Genomic DNA, 18,590 nt, shown 5'->3' on the forward strand with positions numbered 1-18,590 from the left:
TTATTTTAGTTTGGTCAGGGCGTGAGTTGGGGTGGTCATTCTATGTTGTTTTTTCTATGTTTTGTTCTATTCTTCTATTTATATGTGTTTGGCCTAGTATGGTTCTCAATCAGAGGGAGGTAACAGTCGTTGTCTCTGATTGGGAGCCATATTTAGGTAGCCTGTTTTTCATTGTGTTTGGTGGGTGATTATTTTCTGTAGTGGATGTCACCTTACAGAACTGTTGCGTTTCGTTCTCCTTTGTTATTTTGTTTAGTGTTCTATGTTTAATAAATATAATGATGAACACTTACCACGCTGCGCTTTGGTCCTCACCTCATTCCAACGACGAGCGTTACAAAATAGCCATTTTGTTTTTAAATAATAATGCAGACACAAATATTTGTAAGTCCTGGTTTTGAACCAGCCTTGTATTATTGTACATACAATTAATATATACCTTCCAAGCATCGGGAAGGTTTGAAAATAGCAAACTTCCGAAAAGTTGTGGAGAACTCGAATGTAATTAAAGATAAAACAAAACTGTACATTGTCTCTACACATATTCCTCCTTGCTCTTTCCCCATGCTAAATACTGCTGGGAATGTACAGCTTGCTTGCATCCCAAATGGCACCCTATTCCCTATGTAGTGCACTACTTTTGACCAAGCCAATAGGGCTCTGGTCAAAAGCAGTGCACTACAGATGTAGGATCTTAATTTAAGTCAGTTTGCAACAGGAAATGTGAATTAATTTACATTTTTGTGGGGTTGATATATTGTTCATTAGGGCAAATCAAGACTGAAATTTCAAAGTGGAAATTACACACTTTAGAAGCCTGCTTAAAACTCAAATAAACTACAAGTTTGCATTTCCGTCTGTGCAGGAAAATTCTCAGCAACAATAGTGAAATTAAGTAAAATTAAGATCCTACACCTGTATATAGGGAATATGGTGCCATTTGGGACACAGATCAGAAGAGAAAAGAGAATGCTCTTCCTATCAGGACGTATTATTGACCAGTTGATGGCAGGGTTGTTCATTCATCTTCATTCAAAACTATCAACATTGCAATTAAATATATTTCTTGAAGATGGCATCAAAAATACAGACAAAAAACAACATTCTGTACAGTTTTCAGGCAAGGATAGGATAATACAGATAGATGTACGATCTTAATTTGAGCCAGTTTTATACAGCAGGAAAATAATCCTGCAGCAACAGGAAATGTTAATTAGTACATGAATTATAATTAATGGATGTTTTTTGTAAGGGTTGATATATGTTTTGTTAGGGCAAATCAAGTCTGACCTTTTAAAGTGGAAATTACAAACTTTAGAAGCCTTTTAAAAACTCATACACTACAGGTTTGCATTTTCAGCAACAATAGAGTGATCAAATAATAGAGTGATCAAATAAATAAGATCCTACATCTGTATATAGGGAATAGGGTGCCATTTGGGACACAAATCAGAAGAGAAAAGAGATGGCTCCTCCTATCAGGAGGTATTCTTGACCAGTTGATGGCAGGGTTGTTCATTCATCTTCATTCAAAACTATCAACATTGCAATTAAACATAATTCTTGATCATGGCATCAAAAATACAGACAACAAAAACAACATTATGTACAGTTTTCAGGCAAGGATAGGAGAATACAGATGTAGAATCTTAATTTGAGCCAGTTAGAAGCCTTTTTAAACCTTCAATACACTACAAGTTTTCATTTCCTGCCGTGCAGGAAAATTCTCAGCAACAAAAGAGTGATCAAATGATGATCCTACATCTGTATATACTCCTATGAGTTACTAGCTTTACTGATCAGCTAACCAAGCAGACAGAAAACACTTGTTATTTTTCTTCAACAGCTAAGACCACAATTAACCTCTTGTGGGGTGAACTATCCTTTTAATTTTTGGGAAAGGTTACTACTGAAAAAGCACTACAAGGTGTTTCCAAACAGTAATAGAAGCGAACACTAATGGTTGAAAGGAGACAAACACTTGAGTCAGGCGAATCAATCTGATCCAATACAATGCTTCCTGGAAACAGTTGCCATGGTGGCGCATCAGCCGAGACAAGAGTGGGACAAGTGACTTGGAGGGGTTGACTCTCGGAGCTAACCTTAAATCTACCAGGCATAATTTTGTCTTCATCAGGTCACAATCAAGAAGAGAGGGAGAGGGGGAGACAGACAGAATGAGGGAGAGACAGGAAGAGAGAGACAGACAGACAGGAAGAGAGAGACAGACAGACAGACAGACAGACAGACAGACAAAGTAAATACACCGCCTGCTCTGACAAACAGCATGTTTAAAGCACATTTTGAAATTCATCCCAGTTGGGTGTCAACTTGGCCTGTGGGACCTGTGAGTTCACAACAACCCCTTAACCCCTTAATGTCCTCTAATCGCAACACATCCCAGGGATACTTTTACTGCCCACGGAGGAAGTGGGCGTCAGAGCTAACTAACTGCTTTCAATGCCTTCTCCCTGCAGGGCGACACAATGTAGTGAGAGTGAGAGAAAGAGGACAGAGAGAGAGATAGAGGAGGGAAGAGAGAGGAGAGACAGATAAAGGAAAGAGAGTTAGAGGTAAAATGAGAGATGGATGAAGAGAGAGGAGAGAGGACAGAAAAATACAGGGGTGGAGAGAGTGGAGGGAGTTAGAGGAGAGAGAGAGAGTGGTTGAGACAGAGGAGAGAGAGAGGAGATAGGAGAGAGGAGATCAGAGAGAGAGTGGTGGAGACAGAGGAGAGAGAGAGGAGAGAGTTAGAGGAGATCGGAGAGAGGAGAGAGTGAGAAAGTGGTGGAGATAGAGGAGAGAGAGAGAGGAGAGAGGAGAGAGGAGAGAGGAGAGAGATAGAAGGGTGGAGACAGAGAGAGTCTGTCCACTCTGTGAGTTCTGAGTCCTCTTCACCCGAAAGAACAGAACACCTGTAGCTCCTCTAGGGATGAGAGTCTCAGCTCTAAGGGCCTCAGAGACTCAGACAGTTACTTTGTCACAACACCAGGTTTAGTCTAGATGGGTTAGCTGTACTGGGGGGGGGATTCCCTATGAGGAAAGAGTAATGGGAGCACTTAACCAGAATGAGAGGAGGCCAGAGGGGAGGGAAGGGAAAGGCCATAGTCACTTATTTACATGGTGCATTGGGTTTATCTAGAACAGTTGGATGGCCTGGCAGTCGAAGACAAAGGACATCCATGAGTCTCTATTCAGCAAGCAGAGTTTTAAACAGATTGAGAGGACAGTTCATTCACAAAGAGCTGACACATAAAGTCCCATGTCAGCTTTGGACGAGTCATTGAACTGTTCTGTACACAGGAGGCCTCAGTAGTAATGCCATCTTAATACTGTCAAAACAATGTCTGGCTATATTTGTGGAATCTCAGAATCAGTCTGCTGTGGAGAGAGAGGAGAGAGAGGAGAGAGGAGAGAATAGAGAGAGGAGAGATGAGAGAGAGGAGAGAGATAGAGGAGAGAGGAGAGAGAGATAGAGGGGTGGGGAGAGAGGGGTGAAGAAAGAGGTGAGAGGAAAGAGGAGAGAGAAGATAGAGGAGAGAGAAGAGAGAGGAGAGAGAAGAGAGAGGAGAGAGAGGAGAGAGGAGAGAGAGAGAAGAGAGGAGAGAGAAGAGAGAGGAGAGCGAGGAGAGAGGAGCGAGGAGAGAGAAAAGAGAGGAGACAGAGAGAGAAGAGAGGAGAGAGAAGAGAGAAGAGAGAAGAGAGATGAGAGCGAGGAGAGAGGAGAGCGAGGAGAGAGAAGGGCGAGGAGAGAGAAGAGCGAGGAGAGAGAAGAGAGTGAGAGAAGAGAGTGAGAGAAGAGAGAAGAGAGGGAAGAGAGAGAAGAGAGAAGAGAAAGAGGAGAGAGAAGAGAGAGGAGAGAAGAGAGAGGAGAGAGGAGAGCGAGGAGAGAGAGGAGCGAGGAGAGAGGAGAGAGAGGAGAGAGGAGAGAGAGGAGCGAGAGGAGAGAGAGAGGAGACAGAGGAGAGAAGAGAGAGAAGCGAGAGGAGAGAGAGGAGCGAGAGGAGAGAGAGAAGAGTGAGGAGAGAGAGAGAGAAGAGAGAGGAGAGAGAGAGCGAGGAGAGAGGAGAGAGGAGAGAGAGGAGATAGATAGAGGGGTGGAGAGAGAGGATAGAGGGGTGAAGAGAGGGGAGAGAGGAAAGAGAGGAGAGATAGGTGGGAGGCATGGGAGGCCTCAGTAGTAATGCCATCTTAATAGTGTCAAAACAATGTCTGACTATGTTTGTGAAATCTCAGAATCAGTCTGCTGTAAGCCCCAGGGCTTATATATATAATATATATATATATATATATATATATATATATATATATATATATATATATATTTTAGAGGGGTTGGTTACAGCAGAAGACACATATCTGTCTCTTATAGAGTAATAAATTCTTCTTCTTCTGAAAGCTGTGGGTGAGAAGCAGGGATGGATCACTGATTACTGGTCACTGGTGTCCAAGCAGCAGCAGGAGGAGAAGGAAGAGGGTCAGAGGGAGAGCCCCATCCAGGTGACTCAGAACCAGGACAGCAGCAGACGAAGACGGCCCTCCCGCCCTGTCGGAAGTGAGCTGAGGGGTCAGCAAATGGTCATGGAACGTGAAGTCATCCATAGCCAGGTTATCTGCCAGATCTAAGACAGAGATAGACCAGGAGACAGACAGACAGACAAGGAGACAAACAGACAGACCAGGAGACAGACAAGGAGACAAACAGACACATCAGGAGACAGACAGACAAGGAGACAAACAGACAGATCAGTAGACAGACAGACAGACAGACCAGGAGACAAACAGACAGATCAGTAGACAGACAGACAGACCAGGAGACAGACAGACAGACAGACCAGGAGACAGACAGACAGACAGACAGACAGACAGACAGACAGACAGACAGACCAGGAGACAGACAGACAAGCCAGGAGACCAGAGAGGGGTGGGAGAAGAACGAGAATTATTAGAGACATAGGAAAAAGTGTACAGAAATGATTAGAACAAACATTGTCAGTCATGTTGAATAACCCATGTTGTATGATGTTGAATAACCTATGTGGTATAATCTTGAATAATCCATGATGTTGAATAACCCATGATGTTGAATAACCCATGTTGTATGATGTTGAATAACCCATGATGTTGAATAACCCATGATGTTGAATAACCCATGTTGTATGACATTGACTAACCCATGATGTTGAATAACCCATGATGTTGAATAACCCATGTTGTATGACATTGACTAACCCATGATGTTGAATAACCCATGATGTTGAATAACCCATGATGTATGACGTTGACTAACCCATGATGTTGAATAACCCATGTTGTATGACATTGACTAACCCATGATGTTGAATAACCCATGATGTTGAATAACCCATGTTGTATGACATTGACTAACCCATGATGTTGAATAACCCATGATGTTGAATAACCCATGATGTATGACGTTGACTAACCCATGATGTTGAATAACCCATGATGTATGACATTGACTAACCCATGATGTTGAATAACCCATGATGTTGAATAACCCATGTTGTATGACATTGCCTAACCCATGTTGTTGAATAACCCATGATGTATGACGTTGACTTACCCATGATGTTGAATAACCCATGATGTTGAATAACCCATGTTATATGATGTTGACTAACCCATGATGTTGAATAACCCATGATGTTGAATAACCCATGTTATATGATGTTGACTAACCCATGATGTTGAATAACCCATGATGTTGAATAACCCATGATGTATGACGTTGACTAACCCATGATGTTGAATAACCCATGATGTTGAATAACCCATGTTGTATGACATTGACTAACCCATTACGTTGACTAACCCATGATGTTGAATAACCCATGATGTTGAATAACCCATGTTGTATGATGTTGAATAACCCATGATGTTGAATAACCCATGATGTATGACGTTGACTAACCCATGATGTTGAATAACCCATGATGTATGACGTTGACTAACCCATGATGTTGAATAACCCATGATGTTTAATAACCCATGATGTTGAATAACCCATGATGTATGACGTTGACTAACCCATGATGTTGAATAACCCATGATGTTTAATAACCCATGTTATATGATGTTGACTAACCCATGTTGTTGACTAACCCATGATGTTGAATAACCCATGATGTTGAATAACCCATGTTGTATGACGTTGACTAACCTATGATGTTGAATAACCCATGATGTTTAATAACCCATTTGGTATGATGTTGACTAACCCATGTTGTTGAATAACCCATGTTGTATGACAGTGACTAACCCATGATGTTGAATAACCCATGATGTATGACAGTGACTAACCCATGATGTTGAATAACCCATGTTGTATGACGTTGACTAACCTATGATGTTGACTACCCATGACGTTGACTAACCCATGATGTTGAATAACCCATGTTGTTGAATAACCCATGATGTATGACAGTGACTAACCCATGATGTTGAATAACCCATGTTGTATGACGTTGACTAACCTATGATGTTGACTAACCCATGACGTTGACTAACCCATGATGTTGAATAACCCATGTTGTTGAATAACCCATTTGGTATGATGTTGACTAACCCATGATGTTGAATAACCCATGATGTATGACAGTGACTAACCCATGATGTTGAATAACCCATGATGTATGACATTGACTAACCCATGTTGTTGAATAACCCATGATGTATGACAGTGACTAACCCATGATGTTGAATAACCCATGTTGTATGACAGTGACTAACCCATGATGTTGAATAACCCATGTTGTATGACGTTGACTAACCCATGATGTTGAATAACCCATGTAGTATGATGTTTAATAAACCATGTGGTATGATGTTCAATAACCCATGTGGTATGATGTTCAATAACCCATGTGGTATGATGTTCAATAACCCATGTGGTATGATGTTCAATAACCCATGTGGTATGATGTTCAATAACCCATGTGGTATGATGTTCAATAACCCATGTGGTATGATGTTCAATAACCCATGTGGTATGATGTTCAATAACCCATGTGGTATGATGTTCAATAACCAATGTGGTATGATGTTCAATAACCCATGTGGTATGATGTTCAATAACCCATGTGGTATGATGTTTAATAACCCATGTGGTATGTCCATCCTTCACGTGATGCCTTATGCAGCTGTAAAAACAACATTACATTGGATGAACAGAAAACACAACTTGCCCTGCACACATAGGCCATATACTGGTGTGGACAGTATATTAGATCGACATTTGTAATAGGTCAAAATAATAGCTCCTTTTCACTGGATATTAGCTTTAAAGTTCAAACTTAAACCTATGGGAATGAGAAGGATTTTCCATTAAGATCTTAAATTATTCATAACAAACTCATGTCAAATACATGGTAGGCTAAAAGCTGTATATTAAAATCCTCTCATTCCATACCAATGCAAACATCACCATCCACAATCCATATGTTTCCGTTTGTTCACATTTCAGGGAGGATGGACTATACCAGTTTATCATAACAGTTTATTATAACAGGTTAATATAACAGTTTATAATAATATGTTAGAATACAATTATATAATACCAGGTTATTATAAAAGCTTATTATAACAAGTTATTATAACAGCTTATTATAACATGATATTATAACATGTTACTATAACATCTTATTATAACAGCTTATGATAACAGGTTATTATACCAGCTTATTATAACAGTTTATTATAACAGGATATTATAACAGCTTATTATAACAGCTTAATATAACAGGTTACTATAACTTCTTATTATAACAGGTTATTACACCTGGTTTTATAACAGCTTATTATAACAGGTTAATTAATAAATAGTAACCTGTTATAATATCCTGTTATAATAACCTGTTATAATAATCTGTTATAATAACCTGTTATAATACCAGTTTATTATAGCAGATTATTATAATCTGTAATAATAAACCTTTATAATAAGCTGGTATAATAAGCTGTTATAATAAGCTGCTATAATAACCTGTTATGATAACCTGTTATAACAGTTGACAGGTTATAACAGGTTATGATAACAGGTTATTATACCAGCTTATTACAACAGCGTGTTATAACAGGTTATTATAACAGCTTATTATAACAGCTTAATATAACAGGTTACTATAGCAGCTTATTATAGCTGCTTATTATAACAGGTTATTATAACATGCTATTATAACTGCCTATTATAACAGGATATGATAACATCTTATTATAACAGCTTATTATACCATCTTATTTCAACAGATTATTATACTATCTTATTATAACAGTTTATTATAACATGTTATTATAACAGGTTATTATAGCAGTTTATTAAAACAGGTTATTACGCCAGCAGCATACCACCCTGCATACCACTACTGGCTTGCTTCTGAAGCTAAGCAGGGTTGGTCCTGGTCAGGCCCTGGATGGGAGACCAGATGCTGCTGGAAGTGGTGTTGGAGGGCCAGTAGGAGGCACTCTTTCCTCTGGTCTAAAAAATATCCCAATGCCCCAGGGCAGTGATTGGGGACACTGCCCTGTGTAGGGTGCCGTCTTTCGGATGGGACGTTAAACGGGTGTCCTGACTCTCTGAGGTCATTAAAGATCCCATGGCACTTATCGTAAGAGTAGGGGTGTTAACCCCGGTGTCCTGGCTAAATTCCCAATCTGGCCCTCAAACCATCATGGTCACCTAATAATCCCCAGTTTACAATTGGCTCATTCATCCCCCTCCTCTCCCCTGTAACTATTCCCCAGGTCGTTGCTGCAAATGAGAACGTGTTCTCAGTCAACTTACCTGGTAAAATAACGGTAAAAAAATAAATAAAATAAAAAATAAAAAATTATAACATGTTGTTATAACAGCTTATTATAACAGCTTATTATAACAGATTATTATAACAGGTTGTTATAACAGGTTATTATAGCAGTTTATTAAAACAGGTTATTATAACAGGTTGTTATAACAGCTTATTATAACAGGTTATTATAACAGGTTACTATGCTACCCATCATTATACAGTTGCGACCAAATAGTGTATGTTGGCACCCTTACACTTTTATTCTATAATTGCGTATTTCTTTTCAAATACGCAGATTTTGGTTTCCACACCTTGTTATTGGATTTTCAATATTGCAGAGCTACATTTTCTGAAGATTACAGTTCAAACAAATGCCATCACTAAAATTATTGGGACCACAGAGTTAGGACTTGGTTGTACAGACTTAACCACTGACAAATGCTTCTGTAGCCATCAATGAACTTGACCTTTCTACAGGCAATGTGGCAAAATGTTCTTTAATGACTAGATTCTCACCCGCTGCTGCTATCTCTTACACAATGTTCTTTAATGACTAGATTCTCACCCGCTGCTGCTATCTCTTACACAATGTTCTTTAATGACTAGATTCTCACCCGCTGCTGCTATCTCTTACACAATGTTCTTTAATGACTAGATTCTCACCCGCTGCTGCTATCTCTTACACAATGTTCTTTAATGACTAGATTCTCACCCGCTGCTGCTATCTCTTACACAATGTTCTTTAATGACTAGATTCTCACCCGCTGCTGCTATCTCTTACACAATGTTCTTTAGCCTCAGCAGCAGTTACTGATGCAGAACACTCTTCTCTCTCTCTCTCCCCCCCCCCCCTCTCTCTCATCCCCTCTCTCTCTCACCCTGTCTCTCTCTCTTTCCTGTCCCTCTCTTCCCACACTCATTCCGTGGTGCTTTGTCTGGGAGAAAGCCATGATGGAGACAGAAATACGAAAGGTGAGTGAGTTATGAAAAAGGTCAATAGGATATCAGTAATGAAGGGCTACTATAGTGAGACACGCCAGCTATGTGTGGATCTGTCTCCTGTCACGCCAGCTATGTGTGGATCTGTCTCCTGTCACGCCAGCTATGTGTGGATCTGTGTCCTGTCAAGCCAGCTGTGAAGCACCTTTCCTGCTCCCAGACACACAGACAACCACACACACAATACCCCCCGAGCAGCAGCGAATTTCTCACATAGTTCCCTCTCATTGTCATAGACCCAGAGCAACACACATGAGCATACACTCACACACAATCACACATACATACAGTACACACAATCACACATACAGACAGTACACACAATCACACATACATACAGTACACACAATCACACATACATAACACTTACACACAATCACACATACATACAGTACACACAATCACACATACATACAGTACACACAATAACACATACATACAGTACACACAATCACACATACATACAGTACACACAATCACACATACATACAGTACACAATATCACACATACATACAGTACACAATATCACACATACATACAGTACACACAATTACACATACATACAGTACACACAATCACACATACATACAGTACACACAATCACACATACATACAGTACACACAATCACACATACATACAGTACACACAATCACACATACATACAGGTACACAATATCACACATACATACAGTACACACAATCACACATAAATACAGTACACACAATCACACATACATACAGTACACACAATCACACATACATACAGTACACACAATCACACATACATACAGTACACACAATAACACATACATACAGTACACACAATCACACATACATACAGTACACACAATCACACATACATACAGTACACACAATCACACATACATACAGTACACACAATCACACATACATACAGTACACACAATCACACATACATACAGTACACACAATAACACATACATACAGTACACACAATCACACATACATACAGTACACACAATCACACATACATACAGTACACACAATCACACATACATACAGTACACACAATAACACATACATACAGTACACACAATCACACATACATACAGTACACACAATCACACATACATACAGTACACACAATCACACATACATACAGTACACACAATCACACATACATACAGTACACATAACACACATACATACAGTACACACAATCACACATACATACAGTACACATAACACACATACATACAGTACACACAATAACACATACATACAGTACACACAATCACACATACATACAGTACACACAATCAGACATACATACAGTACACACAATCACACATACATACAGTACACACAATAACACATACATACAGTACACACAATCACACATACATACAGTACACAATATCACACATACATACAGTACACATAACACACATACATACAGTACACACAATCACACATACATACAGTACACATAACACACATGCACACATGCTGCCGATCCGAGCACCTAAAATAACTGATAGCAACAAATTGAATTAGTTGACACATATGATCTGTGGTTCATTTTGCCCCCAGGTCAGAGAGACGGTTCCTGTAGCTGATCCACAGGGAGGAAGTGGCTGTGATCAGAGCAGCAGGCAGGGCTTTTATTAATACTTGGCTGGAGTGAGTGAGAGCTGGGATCCTCTCAGGAAGAGAGAGAGAGGCTCCAACTGTCTCAGGGGTCCGTGATGCCCATAAGCCCAACGCAGCCAGCCCAGCCAGCCCAGTCAGGCCAGGCACCATCTCAACCAGCAGCCAGCGCAGCCAGGCCAGGCACCATCTCAACCAGCAGCCAGCGCAGCCAGGACAGGCACATCTCAACCAGCAGCCAGCGCAGCCAGGCCAGGCACCATCTCAACCAGCAGCCAGCGCAGCCAGGACAGGCACATCTCAACCAGCAGCCAGCCCAGCCAGGCCAGGCACCATCTCAACCAGCAGCCAGCGCAGCCAGGACAGGCACATCTCAACCAGCAGCCAGCGCAGCCAGGACAGGCACATCTCAACCAGCAGCCAGCGCAGCCAGGCCAGCCAGGCCAGGCACCATCTCAACCAGCAGCCAGCCCAGCCAAGCACCATCTCAACCAGAAGCCAGCCCAGCCAGCCCAGGCACCATCTCAACCAGCAGCCAGCGCAGCCAGCCCAGCCAGGCCAGGCACCATCTCAACCAGCAGCCAGCGCAGGCACCATCTCAACCAGCAGCCAGCCCAGGCACCATCTCAACCAGCAGCCAGCGCAGCCAGGCCAGCCAGGCCATGCACCATCTCAACCAGCAGCCAGCGCAGCCAGCCCAGCCAGGCACCATCTCAACCAGCAGCCAGCGCAGCCAGGCCAGCCAGGCCAGGCACCATCTCAACCAGTAGCCAGCGCAGCCAGCCCAGCCAGGCCAGGCACCATCTCAACCAGAGGAAGAGGGAGGTAAATAAATAAATCTCCAACGCTGCTGCTGCTGAAAACCTCCTCTGAATTTCTTTGCAATTACGACAGCAGTTGAATGGAGGCCAGAGGACAATTCACTTCGTTCTCCTCTATCCTCTGACATAGGCAGTAGACATTCTTCTAGGCTCCAAAAGGACGATTAGTCATTGCTGGCCAAGGTGCAATTCAATACAGCTTTTATATACACTCTGGATGAGGGGAGGGGTGTGTAGCTATGTGTGAATGGATGAGTTAGTGAGGAGTGTGTATGTGTGTGTGTATGTGTGTGTGTGTGTGTGTGTGTGTGTGTGTGTGTGTGTGTGTGTGTGTGTGTGTGTGTGTGTGTGTGCACGCACACGTGTAGTAACTAGTAAGAACATTGGCTGTACAAGGCTGGCTTGAGTAAAAAAATCTCAGACAGTGAAAAAAAAGCCCTGAAATACACAAGGGACAAATCCATTAAAAAAACAGTCTCTCTCGATAGTTTAAACACTTGTACATGAACGGCACCACAGGCAGGCCTTGTTCGGCAGGCTCTGAAAAACCCAACTGGCTCTGGACACTGCAGATCCCCTGCACTTATTTTACAGAGACTAGCCGGGACTAATAATATCCTGTTATAATTAGTGATGAACACCTGTGTGTGTGTGTGTGTGTGTGTGTGTGTGTGTGTGTGTGTGTGTGTGTGTGTGTGTGTGTGTGTGTGTGTGTGTGTGTGTGTGTGTGTGTGTGTGTGTGTGTGTGTGTGTGTGTGTGTTTGTGTGTTTCTCACTCTCTCTCACACACACACAAAAGGCAACAAGAGACAGAGGAGATAGACCTGGGTCTTTTACTCTCTCCAGAAACTTTGAGGGAGAGAGGGAGGGGGAGGGAAATGGAGATGGAGAGCGAGAGAGAGAGAGAGAGAGAGAGAGAGAGAGAGAGAGAGAGAGAGAGAGAGAGAGAGAGAGAGAGAAAGAAAGAGGGAGGGAGGGGGAGTGAGGGAGGGGATGGGGACTGACAAGCAGAGAGAGACATTATTAGGCATATAGATAGATAGGCCTGGCTATAAATAGAGCAATAACCCCTGTGGTGATTAATGTGACCAATGTGGACCTTTTTGCCTCACAGTAGAGAAGAGGCAGCCTCCTGTTTCCCATTCGACCCACACAGACAGATCCCTTTTAGGAGTATCACTCCCAGAGGGACGCCACCATGCCTACCTAGCCTGGTAGCTTTATCGCAGCCCTACAAGCTCCAGTTACAACTCAGACGGAAGGTCAACAGTCCACCCATTGATTGGTTATGGCAGGCCCAGGATGGGGCTCAATGAAAATGCACTATATCTCACTCACATAAGTTAACCCAGAGAAACACAAAGCCTTTCTAATTATTCTTATTTTAAGCCCCCCTTTATAGCTGGCCATTAGAGGGAGAAAAGACAAATCAAATCAACGTTTATTGGATGGAAAGATCACATCTAGAAATTGTGGTTTGAGGGAGCCTGCTTGTATGCCTGAAAAATCAAGCAGTGGTTTCAGCGTATGTGTGCTTGTGTGTGTGTGTGTGTGTGTGTGTGCGTGTGTGTGTGCGTGTGTGTGTGCGTGTGTGTGTGCGTGTGACTGTGTGTGTGTGTGTGTGTGTGTGTGTGTGTGCGTGTGTGTGTGCGTGTGTGTGTGCGTGTGTGTGTGCGTGTGACTGTGTGTGTGTGTGTGTGTGTGTGTGTGTGTGTGCGTGTGTGTGTGCGTGTGTGTGTGCGTGTGTGTGTGCGTGTGTGTGTGTGAGTGTGACTGTGTGTGTGTGTGTGTGTGTGCGTGTGTGTGTGCGTGTGTGTGTGCGTGCGTGCGTGCGAGAGTGGGTGCGTGCGTGTGTGCGTGTGTGTACGCAAAAGAGTGTGTCTCTGTGGTATGTGTGGCATTCAACAGAGCCAAACTACAACCTCTTCTCTGTCATACAGTTAGTTAGCCAAACTACAACCTCTTCTCTGTCATACAGTTAGTTAGCCATACTACAGCCTCTTCTCTGTCATACAGTTAGTTAGCCATACTACAACCTCTTCTCTGTCATACAGTTAGTTAGCCATACTACAACCTCTTCTCTGTCATATAGTTAGTTAGCCATACTACAACCTCTTCTCTGTCATACAGTTAGTTAGCCATACTACGACCTCTTCTCTGTCATACAGTTAGTTAGCCATACTACAACCTCTTCTCTGTCATACAGTTAGTTAGCCATACTACAACCTCTTCTCTGTCATACAGTTAGTTAGCCATACTACAACCTCTTCTCTGTCATACAGTTAGTTAACCATACTACAGCCTATTCTCTGTCATACAGTTAGTCAGCCATACTACAACCTCTTCTTTGTCATACAGTTAGTTAGTCATACTACAACCTCTTCTCTGTCATACAGTTAGTTAGCCATACTAAAACCTCTTCTCTGTCATACAGTTAGTTAGCCATACTACAACCTCTTCTCTGTCATACAGTTATTTAGCCTTACTACAACCTCTTCTCTGTCATACAGTTAGTTAGCCAAACTACAACCTCTTCTCTGTCATACAGTTAGTTAGCCAAACTACAGCCTCTTCTCTGTCTTATAGTTAGTTAGCCATACTACAACCTCTTCTCTGTCATACAGTTAGTTAGCAATACTACAACCTCTTCTCTGTCATACAGTTAGTTAGCCATACTACAACCTCTTCTCTGTCAAACAGTTAGTTAGCCATACTACAGCCTCTTCTCTGTCTTATAGTTAGTTAGCCATACTACGACCTCTTCTCTGTCATACAGTTAGTTAGCCATACTACAACCTCTTCTCTGTCATACAGTTAGTTAGCCATACTACAACCTCTTCTCTGTCATACAGTTAGTTAGCAATACTACAACCTCTTCTCTGTCATACAGTTAGTTAGCCATACCTCAAACTCTTCTCTGTCATACAGTTAGTTAGCCATACTACAGCCTCTTCTCTGTCATACAGTTAGTTAGCCATACCTCAAACTCTTCTCTGTCATACAGTTAGTTAGCCATACAACAACCTCTTCTCTGACATACAGTTAGTTAGCCATACAACAACCTCTTCTCTGTCAAACAGTTAGTTAGCCATACTACAACCTCTTCTCTGTCAAACAGTTAGTTAGCCATACCTCAAACTCTTCTCTGTCATACAGTTAGTTAGCCATACAACAAACTCTTCTCTGTCATATAGTTAGTTAGCCAAACAACAACCTCTTCTCTGTCATACAGTTAGTTAGCCATACTACAACCTCTTCTCTGTCATACAGTTAGTTAGCCATACTGCAACCTCTTCTCTGTCATACAGTTAGTTAGCCATACAACAACCTCTTCTCTGTCATACAGTTAGTTAGCCATACAACAACCTCTTCTCTGTCATACAGTTAGTTAGCCATACTACAACCTCTTCTCTGTCATACAGTTAGTTAGCCATACAACAACCTCTTCTCTGTCATACAGTTAATTAGCCATACTACAACCTCTTCTCTGTCATACAGTTAGTTAGCCATACAACAACCTCTTCTCTGTCATACAGTTAGTTAGCCAAACAACAACCTCTTCTCTGTCATACAGTTAGTTAGCCATACTACAGCCTATTCTCTGTCATACAGTTAGTTAGCCATACTACAACCTATTCTCTGTCAAACAGTTAGTTAGCCATACCTCAAACTCTTCTCTGTCATACAGTTAGTTAGCCATACTACAACCTCTTCTCTGTCATACAGTTAGTTAGCCATACTACAACCTCTTCTCTGTCATACAGTTAGTTAACCATACTACAGCCTATTCTCTGTCATACAGTTAGTCAGCCATACTACAACCTCTTCTTTGTCATACAGTTAGTTAGTCATACTACAACCTCTTCTCTGTCATACAGTTAGTTAGCCATACTAAAACCTCTTCTCTGTCATACAGTTAGTTAGCCATACTACAACCTCTTCTCTGTCATACAGTTATTTAGCCTTACTACAACCTCTTCTCTGTCATACAGTTAGTTAGCCAAACTACAACCTCTTCTTTGTCATACAGTTAGTTAGCCATACTACAACCTCTTCTCTGTCATACAGTTATTTAGCCTTACTACAACCTCTTCTCTGTCATACAGTTAGTTAGCCAAACTACAACCTCTTCTCTGTCAAACAGTTAGTTCGCCATACTACAACCTCTTCTCTGTCATACAGTTAGTTCGCCATACTACAACCTCTTCTCTGTCATACAGTTAGTTAGCCATACTACAACCTCTTCTCTGTCATACAGTTAGTTAGCCATACTACAACCTCTTCTCTGTCATACAGTTAGTTAGCCATACTACGACCTCTTCTCTGTCATACAGTTAGTTAGCCATACTACAACCTCTTCTCTGTCATACAGTTAGTTAGCCATACTACAACCTCTTCTCTGTCAAACAGTTAGTTAGCCATACTACAGCCTCTTCTCTGTCTTATAGTTAGTTAGCCATACTACGACCTCTTCTCTGTCATACAGTTAGTTAGCCATACTACAACCTCTTCTCTGTCATACAGTTAGTTAGCCATACTACAACCTCTTCTCTGTCATACAGTTAGTTAGCAATACTACAACCTTTTCTCTGTCATACAGTTAGTTAGCCATACCTCAAACTCTTCTCTGTCATACAGTTAGTTAGCCATACTACAGCCTCTTCTCTGTCATACAGTTAGTTAGCCATACCTCAAACTCTTCTCTGTCATACAGTTAGTTAGCCATACAACAACCTCTTCTCTGACATACAGTTAGTTAGCCATACAACAACCTCTTCTCTGTCAAACAGTTAGTTAGCCATACTACAACCTCTTCTCTGTCAAACAGTTAGTTAGCCATACCTCAAACTCTTCTCTGTCATACAGTTAGTTAGCCATACAACAAACTCTTCTCTGTCATATAGTTAGTTAGCCAAACAACAACCTCTTCTCTGTCATACAGTTAGTTAGCCATACTACAACCTCTTCTCTGTCATACAGTTAGTTAGCCATACTGCAACCTCTTCTCTGTCATACAGTTAGTTAGCCATACAACAACCTCTTCTCTGTCATACAGTTAGTTAGCCATACAACAACCTCTTCTCTGTCATACAGTTAGTTAGCCATACTACAACCTCTTCTCTGTCATACAGTTAGTTAGCCATACAACAACCTCTTCTCTGTCATACAGTTAATTAGCCATACTACAACCTCTTCTCTGTCATACAGTTAGTTAGCCATACAACAACCTCTTCTCTGTCATACAGTTAGTTAGCCAAACAACAACCTCTTCTCTGTCATACAGTTAGTTAGCCATACTACAGCCTATTCTCTGTCATACAGTTAGTTAGCCATACTACAACCTATTCTCTGTCAAACAGTTAGTTAGCCATACCTCAAACTCTTCTCTGTCATACAGTTAGTTAGCCATACTACAACCTCTTCTCTGTCAAACAGTTAGTTAGCCATACTACAACCTCTTCTCTGTCATATAGTTAGTTAGCCATACTACAACCTCTTCTCTGTCATACAGTTAGTTAGCCATACAACAACCTCTTCTCTGTCATACAGTTAGTTAGCCATACAACAACCTCTTCTCTGTCATACAGTTAGTTAACCATACTACAGCCTATTCTCTGTCATACAGTTAGTTAGCCATACTACAACCTCTTCTCTGTCATACAGTTAGTTAGCCATACTACAACCTCTTCTCTGTCATACAGTTAGTTAGCCATACTACAACCTCTTCTCTGTCATACAGTTATTTAGCCTTACTACAACCTCTTCTCTGTCATACAGTTAGTTAGCCATACTACAACCTCTTCTCTGTCATACAGTTATTTAGCCTTACTACAACCTCTTCTCTGTCATACAGTTAGTTAGCCATACAACAACCTCTTCTCTGTCATACAGTTAGTTAGCCATACTACAACCTCTTCTCTGTCAAACAGTTAGTTCGCCATACTACAACCTCTTCTCTGTCATACAGTTAGTTAGCCATACAACAACCTCTTCTCTGTCATACAGTTAGTTAGCCATACAACAACCTATTCTCTGTCATACAGTTAGTTAGCCATACAACAACCTCTTCTCTGTCATGCAGTTAGTTAGCCAAACTACAACCTCTTCTCTGTCAAACAGTTAGTTCGCCATACTACAACCTCTTCTCTGTCATACAGTTAGTTAGCCATACAACAACCTCTTCTCTGTCATACAGTTAGTTAGCCATACAACAACCTCTTCTCTGTCGTACAGTTAGTTAACCATACTACAGCCTATTCTCTGTCATACAGTTAGTCAGCCATACTACAACCTCTTCTTTGTCATACAGTTAGTTAGTCATACTACAACCT

The 18,590-nt window shown here is 41.5% G+C and overlaps 1 protein-coding gene across 1 annotated transcript in view; it reads right to left on the reverse strand.

The window, feature by feature from the left end:
• Positions 1-379: 379 nt before the first annotated feature.
• gpc3 (glypican 3) overlaps positions 380-18,590 on the reverse strand; it is a 413,930-nt gene continuing 395,719 nt past the window's right edge. The window contains exon 8 of the mRNA XM_055888482.1: positions 380-4,622. Coding sequence (XP_055744457.1) covers positions 4,438-4,622 — 185 coding nt within the window. The 3' untranslated portion in view covers positions 380-4,437. The remainder of the gene's footprint in view (positions 4,623-18,590) is intronic.

This window comes from Salvelinus fontinalis, chromosome 29, assembly GCF_029448725.1.
Source record: "Salvelinus fontinalis isolate EN_2023a chromosome 29, ASM2944872v1, whole genome shotgun sequence".
Lineage (NCBI taxonomy): Eukaryota > Metazoa > Chordata > Actinopteri > Salmoniformes > Salmonidae > Salvelinus > Salvelinus fontinalis.